The 21,381-nt window shown below is 39.2% G+C and overlaps 1 protein-coding gene across 1 annotated transcript in view; it reads left to right on the forward strand.

Annotated features, from left to right (window-relative positions):
* The first annotated feature begins 5,863 nt into the window (after window positions 1–5,863).
* The window catches only part of CAND1 (cullin associated and neddylation dissociated 1), a 32,723-nt gene continuing 17,205 nt past the window's right edge, over window positions 5,864–21,381 (forward strand). Inside the window, exons 1-3 of the mRNA XM_050325331.1 lie at window positions 5,864–6,049; window positions 10,512–10,655; window positions 20,051–20,205. Coding sequence (XP_050181288.1) covers window positions 5,982–6,049; window positions 10,512–10,655; window positions 20,051–20,205 — 367 coding nt within the window. The 5' untranslated portion in view covers window positions 5,864–5,981. The remainder of the gene's footprint in view (window positions 6,050–10,511; window positions 10,656–20,050; window positions 20,206–21,381) is intronic.

Here is a 21,381-nt window from a genome sequence, read left to right on the forward strand (position 1 = left end):
GTGAAAGCAATTTTACCACAATTTTCTAGTCTGTTCCCATGCCTGCTACTGTTACCCTCGTTCTCTTCGCAAAAATAAGTAACGAGAGGAAGCTACACAGACAAGCTCTAATCAGTACTTGAATTTAGTACTCCTCTAACCAGATTTTGTGCATAACCCTATGTGTTAAATATACTTCACTTCATTTAAAAAAAAAAAAATAAAAGAACTTTTGAGCTGATCAAACGTAGATCTTCTCAGTCCTGGAAGAGTCTCCAATAAAAGACCAGCCAGTGTGTGTTCCTGCTCAGGAGAACCTGAACACTACAGGTATTACATGTCAGGTCTAAAAACTGCAGTGGACTATGTAGGGACACCTGGAGAAGTCTCTCATGCAGAGCATATAGAATTCAGGATATTTTTTAGGTTCTGTTGTAAGAAGGTATATGACAGTCTATGTTGAGTAACTACTATTAATTTACTTCTCAAATAGCAAATTTAAAAGAAAAGAATACATTGTATATTAAGAATCATTCCGCTCCAATATGTGAGTTAAAGACTAATAAAGCCCTTCGGTAGAACATTCGGAGAGTATGGAAAAGATCAAAACATGAGTCAGTTTGTGGCAGCCAGCAGAGCCACATCTTGACAGGTGGTGGACTATGTTCATTGTTCAAGTGATGGTAGGCTGGCAACAGGCATCATCTGCTCGAAGAGGAGAATCACTGAGTCACTTTACCTTGGACGATCCTGTGGATGAGTCAGTTTTGCTTCAAGAAATCAGACTGTGCAAGGTTACACTCCATTCCATCAATTCATTCATTGCATTTTAGTTTTAGCCCTCTCTGTTCACCTTGATTCATGGCACAATAATTGTACTTGTATTTTTTCAACTTTGCTGTTACTGAGAGTCTGATAAATGTGGGAGATAGCACATTCTGTTAGCCTGAAGTGAAGCACTCTTGAGCCAGAACAGAGAGAACAACAGCAGTGTTGTTATGTCAGGAAATGAAACAGATTAGCTCTTATGCCCACTTTAACAAACATTGACTTGTAATTAGCCAACGTACTAATGTTGAAATTTCTAAATTATCAGTATGGTCAAGGCTTTTCTGAAATGCAGGATCCAGAATAAACAAAATCCATAATACAGCTACCTCTTGTTCTAATAAGCCTCAATAAGGCAAACACTTAATTTGTATTTTTACAACTTCTGAGACACAAAGAATATTGTTCAGTAACCTGAGTTACTAAATTAAACAAGTGCTTTTAAGTTTATTGAAGAGAGGTGTCTTGAGTACAAGCATTGCTGAGACCATTGTATGAAGAAAGTTGTGTGTGCTGACATAAAGGGAAACATAAAGGGCTCTGAAGGAATTACAAATCTAGAGTTGTGATAAGGAATGAAAATGGTCAAGCAAAAACAAGTTGGACTGATTTTCAGGAGAGATATTAAAGAAGAAAAAAATATTTTTTTCTGTAAACTGAGTTCATTTGGCATGAAAATAATACAATGATAAAAATCTTTCCGTCTAAATGTCTGGCTCATATTTCAAATCAGATTTAATTTGAAAGGTTAATTTTCTTTTTTACTTTTGTGTGGTTGTGGTATGCATTTGAAATTGACCAGAGATCTGCAAAAATCTGTGCAGTGTTTAGCAATCAGAAGGGGAAATTTCTTTTAGCGTTATTGTGCGGGAGGTTTTTTGATTTTTTTTTTAACCTTTTAATTAAAAGCCTGTTGTATTTTTTTCCTTTAAGATATTATGTTTCCTGAAACTTAATCTTATGATGAGGGTGCTATTGGAGCTCTGTTCTTTTAGAGAGACAATCTGAGCTCATGTGACAGTCGCTTCAGTCTGTTACTTAACCAGATGAATATATTCTTTTCAGCACTGTTTTCCTATCTTTCTCTTTCTGAAGCTGAGGAATCAGATACTCAAATACTTTGTTTTGCTTTGCTTTGATTTACAGAAATGGACTATCTGGATTGGGAAGGCAGTTCACAGCTGTAGCTATTATTTATTCTCTTTGATAAGTGCGTAGAAATATCTCCTAAACAAGACCAACAGTATCTTCTATTGTCCAGAAACGGAACGATCTTCAGTGAGAATCAGCATAGTAGCACCAACTGCTTTTGGAAAGATGCTTTGAGATTCTTACTTAACTTGGATATGAGCAGGTTTTCAGCTTTAGGAAAAGAGAAAAAACTTAACTAAAACTTTGGTTTATGAGATTGAAAGGCAGCTGATGATTTATTTAGTTCTAAATGCGCCCTTTGAAATTGCTATCATTTGCTATGGAATGCCATCTAACTTGAAAAATAAGGGAAACAAAAAACAAGGGGGGAAAAAAAGACCCACCCTTAGCAGAGTGTTGCTATGATTAAGATTCCAAAGCCAAGTTTTAAATTCCACAGTTAACTCACCTTCATGTCTTGGAACCTAACAGTTTATAACAATGCAATACAATAATAACCTTAATACCTTGAAACACACATTTACCCACGTGACTGTGGCAGTGTAGGTTATGTTGCTTTTTCAATTTATTTGCTTTAAGTTAAAGATTGCCATACCACTCCTTTTTGTTCCTTTCATATTTCAGTCTAGATTACTTCTTTGAAACCATCTGTGGTTTGTTAATATGATCAGTCAATAAATTTGTAAAGGCTTTCTTTACAGGCATCTTTGTGAAAAGCCAGGGTTCAGATGTTCAAAGTCAGTCACATATCTAAGTGATAAACCACAACTGTAAGGTTCTCTGGCTCAAATATCTGCTTGCAGCAGTGAGCTGCTTTTGACTTAGAGCAGAAATTTTCCTTTTAATTCCCCAAAAACAGCTGTAAAAAATGATAACCAGCTTTTAACTTGTCATCTAAAAGGATTACCTTTAAGCTGAGTAAAGCTGTGTGGTATAGCTCATTCCACGCTGACAGATGAAGATGCAGCACATTCCCAATATCCTCTGTCCATCAGTGGGATCACAGCTCCTGTGTGAACTGAAACTGCAAAATGAGGAGAGTTCAAATTCTGGAGCTGTGAGTGCATCTCTAAACTAACTCTGCTCTTCTCTCTTCTTCAGGATTTGGGGAATATATTTGCAAGTGTAAAGCAAGATAAATCCTTTCAGGTTCCAGCATTTAATTAAGCTTTCAGATATCTTTGTGAGTGAATGAAGAGCATCTAATATGCATGTCTACAGGGAACAGATCAGGAGTACCACTCCATCTGTGAAGTTGTTTGCTATCAGCTGGAAAAAATCTCAACTCAATTAGTCTCTCTCTGTGTTTAACTTCCTCTGGAACATTGCACCTACTATAGCTGAATCCCAATTGTAATAAATGTACTTGAACAAAAAAATACTTTGACTTCCTTCGTAATGGTTGGTGTATCTGGCAGTAATGGGAAATCGGACTTAAGCAGTGGCAGGTAAGCTGCAGGTACAGAAACTAGCATGGAAAGGTGTGGGAGGAACATGATGGATACACGAGCAATTTATATTGTGTTCTGTAGTTTTATAAACTTTGCTTTAATATAGCTTTATAGATATTATAAGTTGTAAGTGCCAAGATGGCTGCAAGTTTCCTACCTAGAACAAAAGGAAATCTGTGCCAAGAAGAAGGTGGGGTTTGTTAAAGTAAATAATTATCTTATTCTGCCTAGATACCTGTTATAAGCCAATTATATGTGTATTTGTAATGTATGTTTACATCTGGACAGTAGCTTGTAACCAATTATGTGCATCTGGTCACGAGACCTTGTCTAGAGAGACTATAAGAGGTCACAACTCTTTTAATAAAGCGGACATATTGAAGATCTTATAGATCATATTCATATGTTACCTGAGCCCCTCCGTCAACAGGAAGGATGATGTTAAATGATTAAAAAAAAATTTTAGACGTGTTCAAGGTCATCTAGCAGATCAGAGCAGAATTGTTCTTTTTTCCTCTCATACACTCTCTTCTTAAATGTAGATTTATGTAGGATTCCCAAAGTAGGATATAGCTTGGTTTAGCATCTAACTGAAAACTATTAAGGATTTGAAAAGGCAAATCCCAACAGCAGTTCACAGGTACCACTGGCAATGCTTTACTCCACAACAGGAATCAACCTTACCTAGCATAGAGGATTTTCTTTTGTCTAGTTGCAGCATGGTAACCATGTGGGAAGAATGCTTTTGGAACAGATGATGTTTCACCATCCCATAACCACCTGATCCCCATTTAGTACCAAAGTCATGAATGTAAATAAAGACCGGCTTAGAACAGTCTTTTCCCACAGTATGTGAGAACTGCGGGACACTGACATTCCAGAAACAAATTGTTCCTGGGCACTGTAAGATGCTGAAAAGTCACAGTCACTAAAATGATTTAGAATAGTGCTAACCTTCCCATGTCAAAATATGAATCAATGTGCCAAATGTCAAACACTTGTACTTCAATTTTTTTATGCCTCAGTACTTCAAAGAGGAACTATGCAGTTTTCCTGTGTGTGTAAAATATCACCGCAATTCCAACATCATAAACCATTTTCAGCCGTCATAACCAAGTCAAGATTGAGTCTGTCTTCATCTGTATTGTTCCAGTTGGCTTCCTTAAATATCCAACACAAGCATTCAAGCAAAATGAAGTAAAGGATTACTCTCTAAAGTTAATCTCTAAATTCAGTATTCCCAAATCAAAGGAATGAATGGCCTACTTGAAAATCAGTCAGCATTGGGCCAGCTCTCCTTTTGAGTTCTTCCCCCCTCTACAGTTCCTCCACCCACACTGATGTTTTCCTCCTTCTCCTCCGGACACCCATCCCACTCCCGACTACTCCCATTTGCCTTGCTCCATCCCTTGCAAACTGCATGTAATAAACTTCTGAAGATATTTTCTTTGTAGTTCAAGTCTTTATTTTTAATCACGAGATCAAAAGGTGTTTCTGTAGGTTTGCTATATACAAATGTAACTGAGAAGGATTAAGGCTATTAAAGTTCTTGGAAAATAACATGAACGTCAAGGAAGATGTAACGTAAGGAAATATTTCCTCAGTTCTACTACTGCTCCATATCATCTACCCATGCATACAGACCATGGGCCGTGCCCAGAAGAGTAATGAGACTGCCATGAACAGTAAAGGGGTTCGCAAAAAATACCCTCTCTCTCCAATGTGTCCTTTGGCTTCCGAGGCCTCTAAAAGCACTCACATCGCATTTCCAAGCTGCCTTCCGCAAGCCACGGCTGATTTTTCACATCAATTTTGGGTTCCATCTGACATTTTTGAGAGCGCGCTCAGCTACGATGGGAACATCGCACACCTGTGACAGGGTCTGGAACAGAAGCTGCCGGCTTTATAACACCAGGATAATCTGCGGGCTTGTGATGGCCACAGTACAAGCAGCAGTACTGCCGGTGCCCCACGGTGGGCACTGACAGGAACCTACAGCACTGCTGGCCCCTTTGGACGCGGACGGCATCCAAACTGGAGCAGTTTCCAACCGCGCCTCCGCCGCCTCCCCCTCAGGGAAACCGCCCCGCCCAGCCCCGCCCAGCCCCGCCCCACGACGAGCCTCCGCATCCCGGCGTGCCCCGCGCGGCGGGTATCCCGCCGCGCTGCAAACTACAGGTCCCGGCGTGCCCCGCGCCTGCGCTGCGCCCGGAGCCGTGGGCGGTGCACGCCGGGACGCGCAGTCCCCGCCGCCCTCCCGCGGCCGCCCGAGCTTCCCGCGCACGCTCCGCGCCACGTACGATCTGACGCCACGAGGTGTCACGGGGCAGCGCGCGCCTCCCGCCCGCCCGCGCAGCCAATCAGCGGCGCCGCCCTTCGACCCCGGCGCCGAGCGCGAGCCGCCGCGCGCGCCTGCCCGCCCCTCCCGCCGCGCCCGCCGCAGCCGCCCCCGGCCCGGCCCGGCCCGGCCCCTGCACCGCGGGCGCAGCGGGGCCGGCCAGCCCGGGAGACGCCGCCACCGCCGCCTCCTCCTCTCCTCCTCCCCTTCCCGCCCCGGCCGCGTCCGTCAACATGGCGAGCGCCTCGTACCACATCTCCAACCTGCTGGAGAAAATGACATCCAGCGACAAGGACTTCAGGTGGGACCCGCCGCCGCCCCCGCCCCGCGCCCTCCGCCGGCTCCGCGCCCTCCGCCGGCCCCGCACCCTCCGCCGGCCACGCACCCTCCGCCGGCCCCGCGCCCGCCCCGGGCCCGGCGGGGGTCGCGGCGGCCCGGGCAGTGCCCGACGGGGCCGGTCCGCGGGCCCGCGCTGTGCCCCCCGCGCCGCCACTGGGCGCGAATGCTCCGCGGCTGCTGCCCCGGGGAGGGAGCTCTCGGGAGCGGAGCGCCCCTCCTCGCTGCCCGGGAAGGACGGGGCGCGGCGGTGCCCGCACGGCCGCGGCCTCCACGCGTCTGGGCAGGGATCGGCGGCAGCCGGGAAAGCCGAGCGGCCCGTCAGGTTTGCTGAGCTGGCGGGGACAGGCGGGGATAAGGTTTGAGTTCCTGGCCTCGCAGATGCTCAGAGGCCGAACGAACGAAGCCCTGAGCAACCGACCGTCACTGACCCTGCGTGGAGCAGCGGAGGCCGGGTGAGGTGACCTCCCAGGTCCCCTTCACAAGCTCGAAAAAGTATGGATCCTGTGATTCTACGAATAGGAGCAGGGAGGGGCAGCCAGCACGGCAGGCTTGAGAGGATCCAGTGGAGGACCACAGAGAAGATTAAGGGACTGGAGCATCTCTCATTATAAGGAGAGAATGAAGGAGCTGGGCCTGCTTGTTCTAGAGGAGAGAAGACTGAGTGGGGGTCTCATTAAGGCATATAAATACCTCAAAGACAGGTGCCAAGAGAATAGTGCCAGGCTCTTCAGTGGCGTCTAGTGACAGGACAAGTAACAATGGCCATAAACTAAAGCACAAGAAGTTTCACTTCAACATGACGAAGAACTTCTTTGTGTTGCTCAGTAGGTTAGAGTATGGTGCTAAAAAAAACAAGGTTGTGGGTTCAATCCCCGTATGGACCATTCACTTAAGAGTTGGACTTGATGATCCTTGGGGATCCCTTCCAACTCACAGAATTCTGTGAAATCTGTTGATGGTGGCCCTGGAACAGGCTGTCCAGGCAGGTCGTGGAGACTCCCTCTCTGGAGACATTCAAACCCCACCTGGATATGTTCCTGTGTAACCTGCTCTAGGTGACCCTGCCTTGGCAAGGGGATTAGACTAGATGATTTCCAGAGGTGCCTTCCAATCCTAAAAATTCTGTGATTCTAAGCAGCTTACATCCTTCCTGGATGCTGCATCTTGTAAACAGACCCTCTTGTACACAGAAAGTTCTTGTAGTCCTTGCGTAGTTTGGTACTGCTTTTGTGCATCCAAAGAGGGAACTCGAGTTAAGTCTTATGGGGACAGGACTAGCATTTAATTTTGAGTTTAGTAGGTGTCACAAGAGCACTACTTTTTATTGGATCATTTGTTTGCTTTGTAATAAATTAATAGTAGGTAATATGTAAAGTATCAAAGTGAGATAATATAAGTAAGCTGTTAAAGAACAGCACAGAAAATACATCTGCACAGTAGCTTTAGGAAAGCATTAGGTTAAAAATAATTACATTTTTTTGTATTGTGTGCAACTAAAAATTCACATTTGAAGCCTTTATTTGTCAAAGAGGGTACATGAATACATACAGGGAAAAGACATAAAATTTACTTGTGATTTGTGTTTTGCTGCAGCATTACAGTATTTAGTTTATGGTTAAAGTACATGTTCACATCCAAACAACTCTCTTGTTAATATATTAAAATCTAAAGGAAAACAGAGGTGGTGATTAAATTAACATAGAGTTGGGTTTTGAGTAATCCTGTTAGTTTTTGACAAACTGGACACAAATGTGATATATTTATGGGTTTTTTCATGTCAGTTTCTTTCAGATTGGAATTACCTGGATGGTTCATACTAGAAATTTTGGAAGTACAAAAAATTAGTGTTTAGTCTGAAACAAGACAATCAAGAATTGCCTGATTTTTAAAAAATTAAATCTGTCAGTATCTGTCAGTATATTTTTAAATCTGAAACTAGATTCAAACATTTTTTTCTCCGAGTGTTACAGAAGATTTTTTGCTTTTGTCGTCCTAATTTGTTTCTGTGATTAAGTCATATTTCCATTTTATGCTTATGGGGAGGATGACTTAGAAAAAGTCATAGTGATTTTTATGAGTTAGAAACTTTCTCCATATAAGGGTTAGGCTACACCTGTCAAATGCAATTGTAGAAGACACTTTTTTCGCCCCAACTGCACGTAATTAAACCTTGTTTTGTAGTTCCTTTAGTAGAGCACACTTAGAAATTATCTGTTCTAGGAGCTTTGAACAACTTTGAAATTCTCAAATATTAAAAAAAAAAATAGACTAAAATCTAACTTTACAAACCATAAAAAATGCATGACGATAGACCTTTACAAACTGGCTGCTATGCAATAACATTTGCATAATGGATAAAGTTTCATATAGCTTTTACTTTTAGTAATTTTATGTGCATTTACTATTGGATTATGTGTATTTGAAGAGGCATAGAGCAGTTATCTTGTTGATACCAGGGAGCTGAGTATAAACCACTGTTCAAGTAACCACTTTACTGTAAAATTTCTTCCTCCTTTTTTTTGGATAAACTGACTTGTCCAGTGCAAACTTGGAAGATGTACTTCTTTGGAAGTACTTCCTGGAAGAGAAACAGACTTGTGGGTGTATTGTCTGCTTGGAAATTCAGGCTTAAATTTTAAACAGGGCAGTACTGTAAGGTGGCAGTTTACATCAGGCTGCGGGAGGAGGTGGATGACTTCTCTGAGTACTGGGTGTGAGGAACTGCTGACGCTCTGCCTGCTTGGCTCCAGGGAAAGTTTGATGTGCCCGCAGAAGCAGCAGTTGTGACTAAAAGTCACATTGAAACTACTCAAAACTACGTTTCTAATACCAGCTACTTGAAACTAAAGTTATTTGACCTCCCCATCCCATTGAAATTGAGTGCAGAGGCTGCTGAAGCACTGAGGATGCACAAACTCTGCCTGGTTTAGGAACTGACAAGTAAATGATGAGTGCATGTGCACTCCTAAAGCTAGGAATAGGAGGTATTGACCAAGCAAATGAGAGGAGCTAGTTTTGAAGAAAAGGAGATAAATACTGGCAGTAACTTGAAGGCAATTTTTGAGTGTTCTATACGCTGTAATTTCATATATATCCTTAAATTCCATCCTACCTGTCCATTACCTTTACTTACCTAGTGTTTTTTTTTTCTTGACTGTGCTTAAAATTAACACTGTTTGCATTCACAGCCTGTTTATGTGCACATCTCTTTCCTGTTAGACTGCAAACTTGCTTCAGTGGGACTGTTGGAGTGAGTGAAAAACGAATGGGGTCTTATCTTAGAAATGCCTTGAGACTATTAGACTGGAATTACTGTATTAAAAGACAGGACAAGTTGAGGTCCATTATGTGACGGCAAGCATCTGGCATTTGTGATGCATATTAAGATTGTGTAGACTCTTGGCTTTAATTTTCAATGCAAAAAGCAGTATCTGGCATGTCAGGCTGCAGAGATAACCTTCTAAGTAAGACCTGAGCTCAAGTGATGTCTGCTTGAGGCTGATGTGCCTGAAGTCCAAATGCCACTCTCAACTGTCTAACTACGAACCCCTGTTATCAGGGGCTTGGAATGGAGGTCACTATTGGTACCAAAGCCTGTGGGATTTGTACTTGAGTAATACATCTGTATTGCTGCTGCTGAGAAGAGAGGGCACTTACAAAAGAAGAACAGATTTGAAAGCAATCATCAGAAGGAAAAGAAACAAAGGGCATAAAAGCAATATTTTTGGAAAGTCATTTTTCAGTATATTCTTCTATTAGTGGATATGACTGTTATTAAGTAGTAAATTAGTTGCCATGAAAGATGATTTTATTTGCTTGATTTCTTGAGAATTAATTTTGTTCTTTACTGTGACACACTGGATTGTGGGATGGGTAAATGTGATCAGCTCGTTTCTGGACTGTAAACAAGCTAGTCTGTACAGGGCAAGAAAATGAAAAACATGTGAAACATAAGTTTAACTATTATTCCTCCATTAATTGAAGTTTATGGGAGAATATTTGAGAAACTGTATTTTTCTTCTTGGTTAAAATTTGTTTTAAAAGAAACTCAGAGCAGAGAATAATTATTTTAACAAAGTTTTTATAAAAAGCTTGTTTTTTACAAGATTAGCGTAGCTCATGAAAGGACTATTTAAAATCTGTGAAAGTGTCAGTTTTTCTCTGTGGAGATCATATGGAATATAATATAAATAAACTGGAAGACAAAGATGATGACCTAACTCAAAGTTATTGTCCTTTCCAAATAAAATTTTACAGCTTTCTATTCTATAAATTCTACTTGCATCACAAAACGGACAACAGTAATCCAATGTTAAAAGTGATTTATTTGATAGTGAATGGTGGAAACTGGAGAATCTTGAACCCTGAGCACTGTGAAAAACTTACCTCCTTTTAGCAATAATTATCTGACCATCTTATTTCAGGTTTATGGCTACTAATGACTTGATGACGGAACTACAGAAAGATTCTATCAAGCTGGATGATGACAGTGAAAGAAAGGTGGTGAAGATGATTTTGAAATTACTGGAAGATAAGAATGGTGAGGTGCAAAACTTGGCTGTCAAATGGTAGGTATTTTTTTTTCTGTGATGTAAAGAATTGTATGATGACTGAACAACATAAAGTACTTTTGAAAAACCCAGAACTACCACTGCTACACAAAATAATTGTGAAACTGATGTCTACAAAGGAACCCTTGTTCTTAGAGGTTACTTGCTTTAATTGTTGTTTCTTACGGAACTATCTTTTGTTGACATTGGGGATTAACATTTGAGATTTCAGACAGCAAATAGCATATGCAGCCCTTGCTGAAAGTATTTGAGCGACACACTTGTTCTTTGTTGATAATTCTTGAATGCTAAATAGATACAAAAAGTTTATAAATCAGTGGTAGTTGCCACACTGGTATTTGACTGTGAGAACTTAGATGATGTGTAGGGGAAGAATTGTAGTATTTGAGTAGTTTTCAAGCAGAGATGAAAACACAAAAAGGTAAAGATGTGGTCTTGGTTATCAAATATGGAGCTTTCCTCTTCATTTACATTCAGAATACTATGTTAATGGTTTTACAAGCTTTACAGGAACCGTAAATGTTTTATGGGGTCAGGGTGCAGTTACTTTCAGTTCAGAGACTTCTGTTGCTTCACTACCCTCTCGTCCTCACTTTGTTTCATTTTACATGTGGTGTGACTTTTCCAGAGCAGCCTTTGAAGAGGTGCCACGTTTATTATGACTTTCTGTTCTTGGCCATTCTGACTTTTTGTGCCCTTGAAAGAGGTCCTCTCTTAAGAAGTTCTAGTGTTTCTGAGAATGTTTCTTGTTTGTGAGCTCAGGTTTTTTTATATTCTATTTACACTACCTGTATTCCATGAGGCGTGGATTGAAGTAAGTTTGCTACATAAGAGCTTGAGAAGCTTCACGTGGTGACTAGCTGAGTTTGTTTCAGCTTGTTATTCTTTACAGTTTGCCACGTCAGACTACCAAAGCAGAAAAAACCTCTGTGTACCTCTGCTTAGGTAATTAGAAACAGTGCTTGCTTCAGCTTCTGAGATATTTTAAGTAATGGTAACCAAAACCCTGCTCAGAGAAATTAGTGTAGGAAGGTCAAGTTTCAAGCCAAAGTTTGATATTAGCAGTATTTAGCAATATAATTGTCACTACTTTTTTACTACTCTCACCAGGGTTGCAGTGTTGTTAAAATGTGTGTTCTCCCACTCCTTTTTTTAACAAACAACACAAAATACCATGTTTCTTTTTAATTCAAACTTCTCAAAAGTCTTAAATTCCATATGGTACAGCTTAAGTTCCTTGACTTTGAAACAGATTGCTTGTACTCAATTAGAAGAGTATATTATTATGAAACTTGGCTCAGGCTTAGAATTGTCTTTGTGTGAAATAGCATTTTGTGGAAAAGTTTCGTTACAGCACACATGCAGTAGTCATTTTCAATGTACATCCTATAGTTATCACGACGTTTAGATTAATGCACATAGACACAGTTTATATATCACAATCTTTAATGGCAGTGTTAGAATTTAGGGTCTAAAGTACAAGTAATACTTATTGAAACATTAAAGAAAGATTGCAAACAGAAGAGGATGAGAAAAGAGAGGCCTGTGTGTGTGCACATGTCCAATTTTATTAACAGTTCTTCAATTTTTAAAGTTTACTTTGATATACTGATAAAATTTTTTGATTTAATTAATGTGGCAGGATCTCTTTCAAGTTTGGAGTGTTTTCAAGGAATCCAAATAATGTTAAGGAAGGTATACATTGTGGAACTTATCAATTTTTTTTGGTTTTTGCATCCCAATCACGTGCAGATGTGCTTTGGATAAAAAAAAAACCCCACAACTGTCTTAAGGCAGCTTATACTCACAGTATTGTTCATGACAGTTGTAAACCAGTCTGAGCTAATGCTACTCTGCTGTTCTTGTCCTCCTTGTCCTTTTTCTTGCACTGCTTCTCATCTAGTTTTGTTATAGACTGGTTTGGGGAATTAGTTTTCTTCTGGCTTAGTGCTCTGCTACAATCAGATGAGCTTTGATAGAAACATTAGTGAGGGTGAAGGATGGGAGGGGATGAACACTATTAAACTGTTGTTATTTTGAGACAGTTCAAGCTGATTGAAAGTCTTCCATCTACTACAGCCTGATTCATTGGGAAGTTATGTTCAGCCAGCTATTTTTTTTGACTTTTGATTTTAAATATTTTGTATTCTTGTGTATTTCTGTTACTGATTTTCTGGCACTTTCAACTGAGGAAAGCATAAACTAAGAGAGATCTAAACACAGTTTAAATTCTATGGCAAACTTTAGAGACTATCAGCGGTAACTTTCATCAGACTGGTACTTGATGACCCATTAAAGAATAGATTCTCTCTCTTATAGAAAAAGGATTTAAGACAACTCTATGTACCTTTGAATCTGTATTCAAGATAGATTTTTCTTGAGGAAGGGAGAAAAGTTTTGCAGCTTGTTGGGGGAGCTTCCTTTACAGGTAGATGAATGTAAATGCTCTGAATGGCAGAGGAGGTAGGCATCACTCTTCCAAGGTTTGATTCTTGAGGTCACTGAACACAGCAGATTTAAAACAACTCAGAGCAACCATAAAACTTTATTTTTAGGCAAGAGGAGCAACAAGTAAGGAGTGTTCCTGGTTTTACCTTTTCCACTGCTTGAGTAGGGAGGGCTCTATTGGTTAAAATGCTGATGAACTTGTTTTTTCTTATCTATACAAAGCACACTAATGATTTTGTTCCTGATCTTTTCAGTTATATTAAACTGATTTGAGGCAGGATAAAACATGTTGTTCTTTTAGCAGAAGTGAGTTTTTGAGTTTGTGGATATTTGGGTAGCTATCTTGCAAGATGATTGTCCAGTTCGTTTCTGAATAAAAATGAAAAGTAATGCCTTAGTGCTCTTGAAGTAAAAGTCAGTCTGTTCTAATCTTTGTCCTTACAAAAGAGAAAGGGGTTTTATTTGTCAAACTTCTCTTGCAGACCGTAGATGCAACCTACACCAGTAACTGCAGGTTGTTTATGTTGTTTTTGTGAATTATATGTAAAATTTTAAATCTGTTCATGTTGTCTACATTTTTTCTGCAGGAATGGTTTTTGCTTCATCTGGTAGTCATAGGCTGTTTTACAGTTAGCTACTATAGAAAATGCTATTGCACGTTCTTACAGCACGGTGTTGTGTACATCTTACAGCAGTAGTCATTTTACTGCCGGTAGATTTTTTTTAGGATTATGTGCATCTGGATTAGTCAAGCAGTGTAGTTTGTCTGAACATAGGTATTGTGTTGAGTGGACTTGTTCTTCATTGATGATAGTGCTGGTAATGTTCTGTTGGCCTGAATTTCACCTTAATTGTTTCATATGTTCAGTATTGCAGTTTAAAGATGAACTGCTTCTCTTTTTGAGCAATTTTCTGTGGTTTGCTGTTCTGCCACTTAAACCTACGCATAGAAATCTTTCTTGATTCACACTGTGAAACATTTCCTGAAACCTGTAAGAACCCAGATGCACTCATGTATCTATCCGTGGGGGAATTAAAATACTTTCAGTCATTCCTCCCTTGTGATACTGTAATTTCTCTGCATTTACCAGTGTGACTTCTCTGGGCAGTGATGTATATAAGTAACTCTACCTGACGCTGTGATTCTTGAGTCATTAGTGTGAACAGGATGATGCATGTATTGGCTGTTGTGTGGCTCATCCAGTTCAGCAGCTTCAAAGCATTTTGAATGCTGGGATAATACACTACAGCACATCATACTATACTGCTGATTTGAATAATGTTTTGGTTTTCTTTTTTTTTTTTTTTTTATTTGTGAATTTTAACTCCTCCCTGTAAATAAATGGGCTTATTTGATAGCTATTAAAATATGCCAGCTTGAGTCTATAATTGATTGAGTTGGTGTCAGTCTTCCAGATAAGGAGCTACACTATAAGCACCTTTATTTTCAAATGTATGCAACTTAAAGGAGATAACGTGTTATTGTTTATTTCCATAGGCAACTGAATGAGCTTTTGACTGAGAGAAACTGGACACAGGTTATTGGTTAGTGAAAATGAAAAGATCAAAGAGCACTTAAAACAATATCCAAAACAGCCTTCAAGTGCAAAAACTTGGTAGTCAGGATTGATTTTATAAAAAAAGGTTATAGTTTATTTTCAACTTCTGATAAGCTTAGTTTGTAATCTAGGACTAATAATAGATCTGTAAGTGGTATCTACTGATTTTGAAGGCCAGAAAAGCTTGAGGCAATCCGTTTTTAAAATTTACTTCACAATTGGTGTGTCTGCTTGATTTAACTAATAGGTTAAGTAAATAGGACTGAAGGTGCTGACTCAGGAAAAACACAGTTTAACACTTTCTAGAAACTGTAATTTGTGTTTGTCTGGTTGTCATTTAAGTGGCTTGGTCATCTTTAAAACATTAGCAAAAAATGCTTTCTGTACTTAAGTGAGATGAATCTAATTGACTGACCTTGTCTGTCATTATTTTACTCATAGGTTACATTTGAAGAATAAACTTCTTTAAATCCAAAATATTTAGTAGTTGTTCAGCAGTTCAGGTTTAAAATAAGTCCTTACTATAACTTGCGATGCTTTCACTTATGAACCAAGAGTTTTTTGGTAGTGACCAGCTTCTGGTCTATCAGAGTCAATGTATAAAAAGATAGTGTCAACTGCACGTCTCTAGGATGTGGAAGTTGTATTTTTGTAGAGTTGCACAAGCAATTGTAAACTGCAAAAACAGAAGACGTGACCTTTCTGGCCATGGGAGGAGGGATGACATTGCCACCTGGAATTTCACCAACCAGATAGCAAACTCCATACTGATCAAAAGCAAACCTTTAGTATTGCTACTCTGCAGGTTTTGAATATTTTTGAAAGGATATTGTTACTCAGATTTATTTGAATTTGCTTCCATAATTGTACATGTGCTTGTTCATCTTTCCTAGTGCTTTTATTTGCAGTACTTCTATTGGAGCAGACAGCGTTACGGATGAGAAATGGTTTCTACAGATTCTAACCTTGTATACTGTAGTGTGTTGACTGAAATGCCCAGGGAATTTCTCTGGTTGTGGACAGTCATTGTAGCTTGGAATTGTTTTGGTTTCTATTCTAGTTGATTTATGCTTGCGCTGCTTGCAAAACAGTTTACTATGCTCCAAGGTTAGACGAGTGCAACAGCACTGTGAGTAGCCACTGACTGACAGTGGTGTGTATTTGAAGAGAAGCTGTAAATATAGATGTGTCAATGAATCACTGAGATGGGAAAGCTTGGCTGAAGAGTGAAATCAAGATGAGGAGAAAACTGTGAGCTTTTTGAGCAACTGGAGAAAACGTTTCAACTGCAGTCAGGGATGGCTTGATGTAATTGTATCTCAGAGGTAATTCCTGGTAATAATCTGTGTGTTCGCAAATGCTCGTGTACAGGTTTATCAGGAGTTTATCTGTTGGAGGGAAAAAGCCTTTATTTTAATAACATTGCATTATTAATTTAACATTATAAAAGCTGTAAAATGACCAGATTGGACTGTGGATATGGTCCTCTGAACCCCTACTCTCAGGGGTTTAGTAGCAGTGGAGATGGTTTAATGGAATCTGAAGAATCCAGTACAGTGCCCTTTTCCTAAATTAAAGGGCAGTGTCTGGTTAGGGCCTGAGGTTTGACTGCTTTTAATGAAGGGTGCTCTCTCAGAGGTGTTCATTTCTGCAGGTTCTGCAGAAGCAAGTGAGAAAACATTCCATTACATCTTCATCTCTGTGCACTTAAAGGGCTTCTTTTTATGCCTTTGATTAGCTACCAGTCAGTATCTCAATTAACAGTCCTCTTGAGATTACCCATATGCTATATCTTCTAGTAGTGTTGACCCAAAGTTGTTCTTGTGTTTTTATTTTAAAGTTATCTCTACATCTCCATAAAATACTCTGCAAAATGACTAAATTGCAAACTTCCTTAGTTTGTGGCATTGGTGTGATCATAATGTGTCAATTACATATGCCTATGGCCTAGTTTGACTAATGTCAAATTAGTTCGAAGTTTTGTGCATTAACAAACTGAGTTAATTGTAAGTGATATTTCAGATCACGGTTTTGGTCGATATGTTTTGCCTTTGCAACTTTCTTCCCCTCTCCCTGGCCCCACACACACATTGCCAGTATTTCCAACAGGTGTTACCACACAGGTAGGGTGGGTGAGGAAAGAAAGAAACCAAGCAGGTTACAGTTTGTGAAGGAAGGCATGAAGAGTGCTAGGTGTGATTGCTTTGGGGATTGCATATTCCTGGGTGTTAATCTACATGCTGTGCCTCAAGTGCAAATAGTGTTCTGAGTTCATGGGCATAAGGTGTTATGAGAATGGCCATTGGAAGAGAAGTTCCTTAAGTTTGCCTGACGTGGTGACAGACCATGCCAAAACTTTGAACCTTACTCTGGTTACTATCATACTGTAAGTCATGCATAGTGCTTGAATACAGAGGCTTGCTTGTCCGTGTCCTCCTCTGTCTGCATGTTTTGCTTGTTGCCTTTTGCTTCTGCTGGCCATTTTTCAGTAAAAATTAGCTCTTGCCACTGTGAATTCTTGGACTTGGGAAAGAAGGGTAACAGCAGCGAGGTACATACAACAGGTTTTGGAATGGAAGATGAGTTTTGGATTTGTCCTACTGCATAGAGCCATGACTGCTAGCTATCCAAGAGTGAAGATCATAGATCTTGGCCCTTTTAAATCCATCTGGAATTACTGATTTGAAGTCTTCTGGATCTGAGCCTAGTCTTCCGGTCCTACTCCCTGCAATAGCTCTAATAGCTCTAATAGTTTAGTTTGAACTGTCAGAACACTCCTCTTTTTTTTTCAGGAGTGGAGAATACAGATAATCAGATTTGGTGCAGCATTGTTTTTTGAGGGCCTACAGTTTTCCTGTGGTGTGAGCTGTATGGTGCTGAGGGATGACTTTGGAATGACTGAGAGGACTTGTGAAGCAAGAAGTGTGGAAGGTTTGGAGAGCTCAGAGTGTGTTTGGGAACCTTTGTAGCAGGATGAATGGAAAGTTTGATGCTCTGAGACTGATGAGAAAACTGAGTTTCAGAGGAACTTGGATCATGTGGTCTTGGATTTACCCTGTAGGTGCTCCTAAGTTATGTTTGACCAAACCATTCCTATTTTCCCCCATGAACTCTCAAATGGAACTTGCTCTGACCAGATGTGGGGATTGTCAAATTGACTAAAATGAACGAAGTTATTGTTAGGTTTGACTATACATTCAAAAGTTAATTCAGTATGGTCCAAGGTGACAAGTCACATTAAATATGGTGAGATAATGCAATGCAGTTATAGGTCAATAGTTTAAATTGATACAATGTAACATTTACTTGTTAACAGCGCTTTGGAATTAAGCGGCACATCCTTGTCAAAGTACTGCAGGGGTTTGCCTTTTCCTCAACAGTACCAGCAAGGCAGTAAGTGTGTGGGATGAGAACTGTAGTCATGATAAGTACAGTACTAAGCTCCTGAACTAACTTCACTGCCTTTAGGCTGAATGCCACAGCCTTGAGCCTTTCCTTCTGAATAGTGATCTGTGACGTGTATGTTCCCTGACGACTGCCTGGCTGACAGTTTTATTAGCTAGTAGTGAAATCAGGGCCCAGCTGTGTTCTTGGAGAGTTAGACTTAAAGCTCTGGAGCCATTTCAAGTAAAACAAACCAACCAACCAAAAACGTTTCAGTGTCATCTTGGATTTTGTGCGTGTCTCTCATTACATATAAATTAAGAAAGGAACTCTCCATTTGATAAAGACTCAAGTGATTTTTCTGTCTTAATACACTTGTGTGTTTTTCTGTTACAGTATTGTAGGAATTAGATAATTTAAGTACTAAGCATAAAGTAAGGTTTTGACTGAGTGGCATAACTTAATTTGGATTTTGAACTATCTACTGTTGGAATAATAGCCTTCACTGAGAGCTTAGGATCCTACTAGCTTGGGCAGAATTTCTGTTTGCCTATAGATCATTCCTCCCTCCTCTAGTTTTGTACACTTTACTTAATGCCTGCACTTTTTTATTATGAAATTTGCTCTTAATTCAGACTAATTTTCAAAATCTTATGAAATAAAACCGAAGAGTTTTTTCCCTCCACTATAACCACTAGGGTCTGAAAGGAAGTACTCTGAATCCAGATAGTTTCTTTCCAGTAATCTGGTACAATTAGAATAAGATGTATTGAATTTATTAATTTTACTAGTCCTGCATACTGATATTTGTTAATCAGGGTTTAGTTCTGTATCATGACCTGTCAACTCCATTATTACATTGTACAATCAAATGTATGAAATTGGAAGTTCTCCTCCCACATTTTTTCAAGTGTCTTGAGCTTGTTTTGTTTTTGGAAAGTGCTTTAGAAGACTGGTTTTGGGGAGGAGGGATAAATATTTCCCTTGTGTATCAAACTAGCTTGTAGCTGAACAGTTTTAAAATTTTGATAATTTGGTAATTTCTCAGATACTTTGGCTAAAGGCAGGTGTTTTAAAATAGGGAGAAATTAGATAAGCAAATTTTCAGTGAGAAGTTGGAAGGGTAGTAGGAAAAAGAGTAAGTTCTTGGAGTTGTTACAGAGGTTTTTAGCAGGTGAATGGGAGGACAGAGGCAATAAAAGGCTTGGGATTTTTTTATAACTCCTTTTGGAACAGAACATTAAGAATGGAGAGATGCTGGAATTTGGTGATAGGGCTAGAAAGGTGCTGAAGAATGCTATAGTTCTTAGCAACGGACTAGACTTTACTAGGACATCTGAAGTTTTAGTATTTTGAACAAATTGAGAGCATTTGACAAAGGAATACAAAATCATTGCAATTCTCAAAATGGAATAACTAAAAATTCACAGTTCAGAGGACAGAGGAAGTGTAATTGTGCTGCATGTATGTGGTGCTTGTAATCTGTGTGAAGGAGGATATGCCAAGTCACTTTTTTATTTTAGTGTTTGCATTCTAATAAGAAGGCACTCTCAGGAATAGGAGTCTCAGTATGTATCAGATTGAATCCAAGTGTTGTAGAGAATAAAGATGCAGTAATTAAGAATGTTGCTTACTTGTCTGTGAAGTAAGCAACTAAGCAAGAACTGATGGTCAAGCAGGTGAACTGAAGGCTCTGCCTAGGTAATCTTGTCATTAAATGAGAAGTAAGAGGGATTCTCGTTTTGAGACCGAAGCAGTAAAGTCATGCAAAAACCATTTCCAGCACCAGATAAAAACCAGGTACTAAATGAACATTTTGTTACTAGATTTATGGAGATGGATTATCAACCCAACCAACTGGAGGTTTTCAGATTTTAAAATTCTGCTTTGTATTGTTACCAAACCCAACCTTAAGTTTGTGACTTGAATGCAAAATACTGAAATAAAATGAGATGTTTTATTTAGGGTTGTAGATTTAAAACCTTTCTTCTCTTTATACAGCCTTGGACCTTTGGTGAGTAAAGTGAAGGAGTATCAAGTGGAGACCATTGTAGATACTCTCTGTACAAACATGCTCTCAGACAAAGAACAGTTACGTGACATTTCAAGCATCGGTCTTAAAACTGTGATTGGAGAACTCCCCCCAGCTTCCAGTGGTAAGGCATTTTGTACTCAAGGCTTTATCTGGTTATGTAATTTACTAATGCAAAAAAAATACATAAGCCTGGTTTTTTAGTGAAGAGGATTCAGTTCATTTAGCACTGGAACTAATTTCTGTTAGGGGAAAAATGTATGGCACAAATATCCTTTTAGTTTCTTCTTCTCTGACTGTATTGCTAGATTTTACTCTGAAAGTTTAAACACTTTTTTTTTTTTTTACTGAAGGTTTGAATTAATGTGGAAAACAAACTTAGAGTATATGAACTTTGGTATAACAAGTTGAGTTAAAAACTTCTATTTTAATAATTGCCTGTTGGAGTGTTTCTGGGCTGTAGTAATAGCTAAATCTCATCTTGCTTTTTGATTGATAGTACATTTTAAAATTGATTATAACTTGGGTGTTTTTCTCTAACCATCTGATTTCTTGTCTCAGTTTCTGGGAAGTGTTTTGGAAAGTACCTTGTGAATTACTGAAATGCTTACCTGCAGGTTTAAATGAAGGCAGTCTTTCCTTCAAAAGAGATATTAATGTTGAACAGCTCATCACTTAATGGCATTACTTTTTATTCAAGTGCTTTTCAGATATCAGTGTAGAATAGGAATGAGAATAGCGAAGTGATTAAAAAGGCTTTGGAAATGACATTTTTAGAGACTGAGGTCTCTTAAAAAAAGAACTCTGATTTTAATATCCCTTTTGAAAGTTGACATGTAAATCTGGATTTTATCAAGCAGTAGTGAGATGCATAAACTTTACATAAGGAACTAATTTTAAGTAAATTGCTTTAAGCTTTTACACTTTTGTTTGCCTACACAAAATGAAAGGACATTTTTGGGTGGAGGTGAAGCTCAAACAAAAATGCAGAAAAATATTTCAATATAATTAAGATTCCTAACATAAAAATAAACATGTTATTTCTTTCTCTCAACTCAAACATAGATTGTTGCCTTTTTTCTTAGCCTTTGTGGTAAGACATTTGACTGTCCAATTGTTATGTTTTAGTTTTAGTTAAGAATTAACCATAATACATATAAACCAGACTTAACGTAGGTTGGAATGGTATTAATTTCACATTGAGATTCTCAAAGTGTGACTAAAAAAATTTCATGCATGTGAAGATGAATGCTAACTGTGTTGTTACCATGACGTGAGTTCCTTCTCATAATTACTTGAA

Source organism: Myiozetetes cayanensis, unplaced genomic scaffold (assembly GCF_022539395.1).
Source record: "Myiozetetes cayanensis isolate MyiCay16 unplaced genomic scaffold, myiCay2020 scf3, whole genome shotgun sequence".
Lineage (NCBI taxonomy): Eukaryota > Metazoa > Chordata > Aves > Passeriformes > Tyrannidae > Myiozetetes > Myiozetetes cayanensis.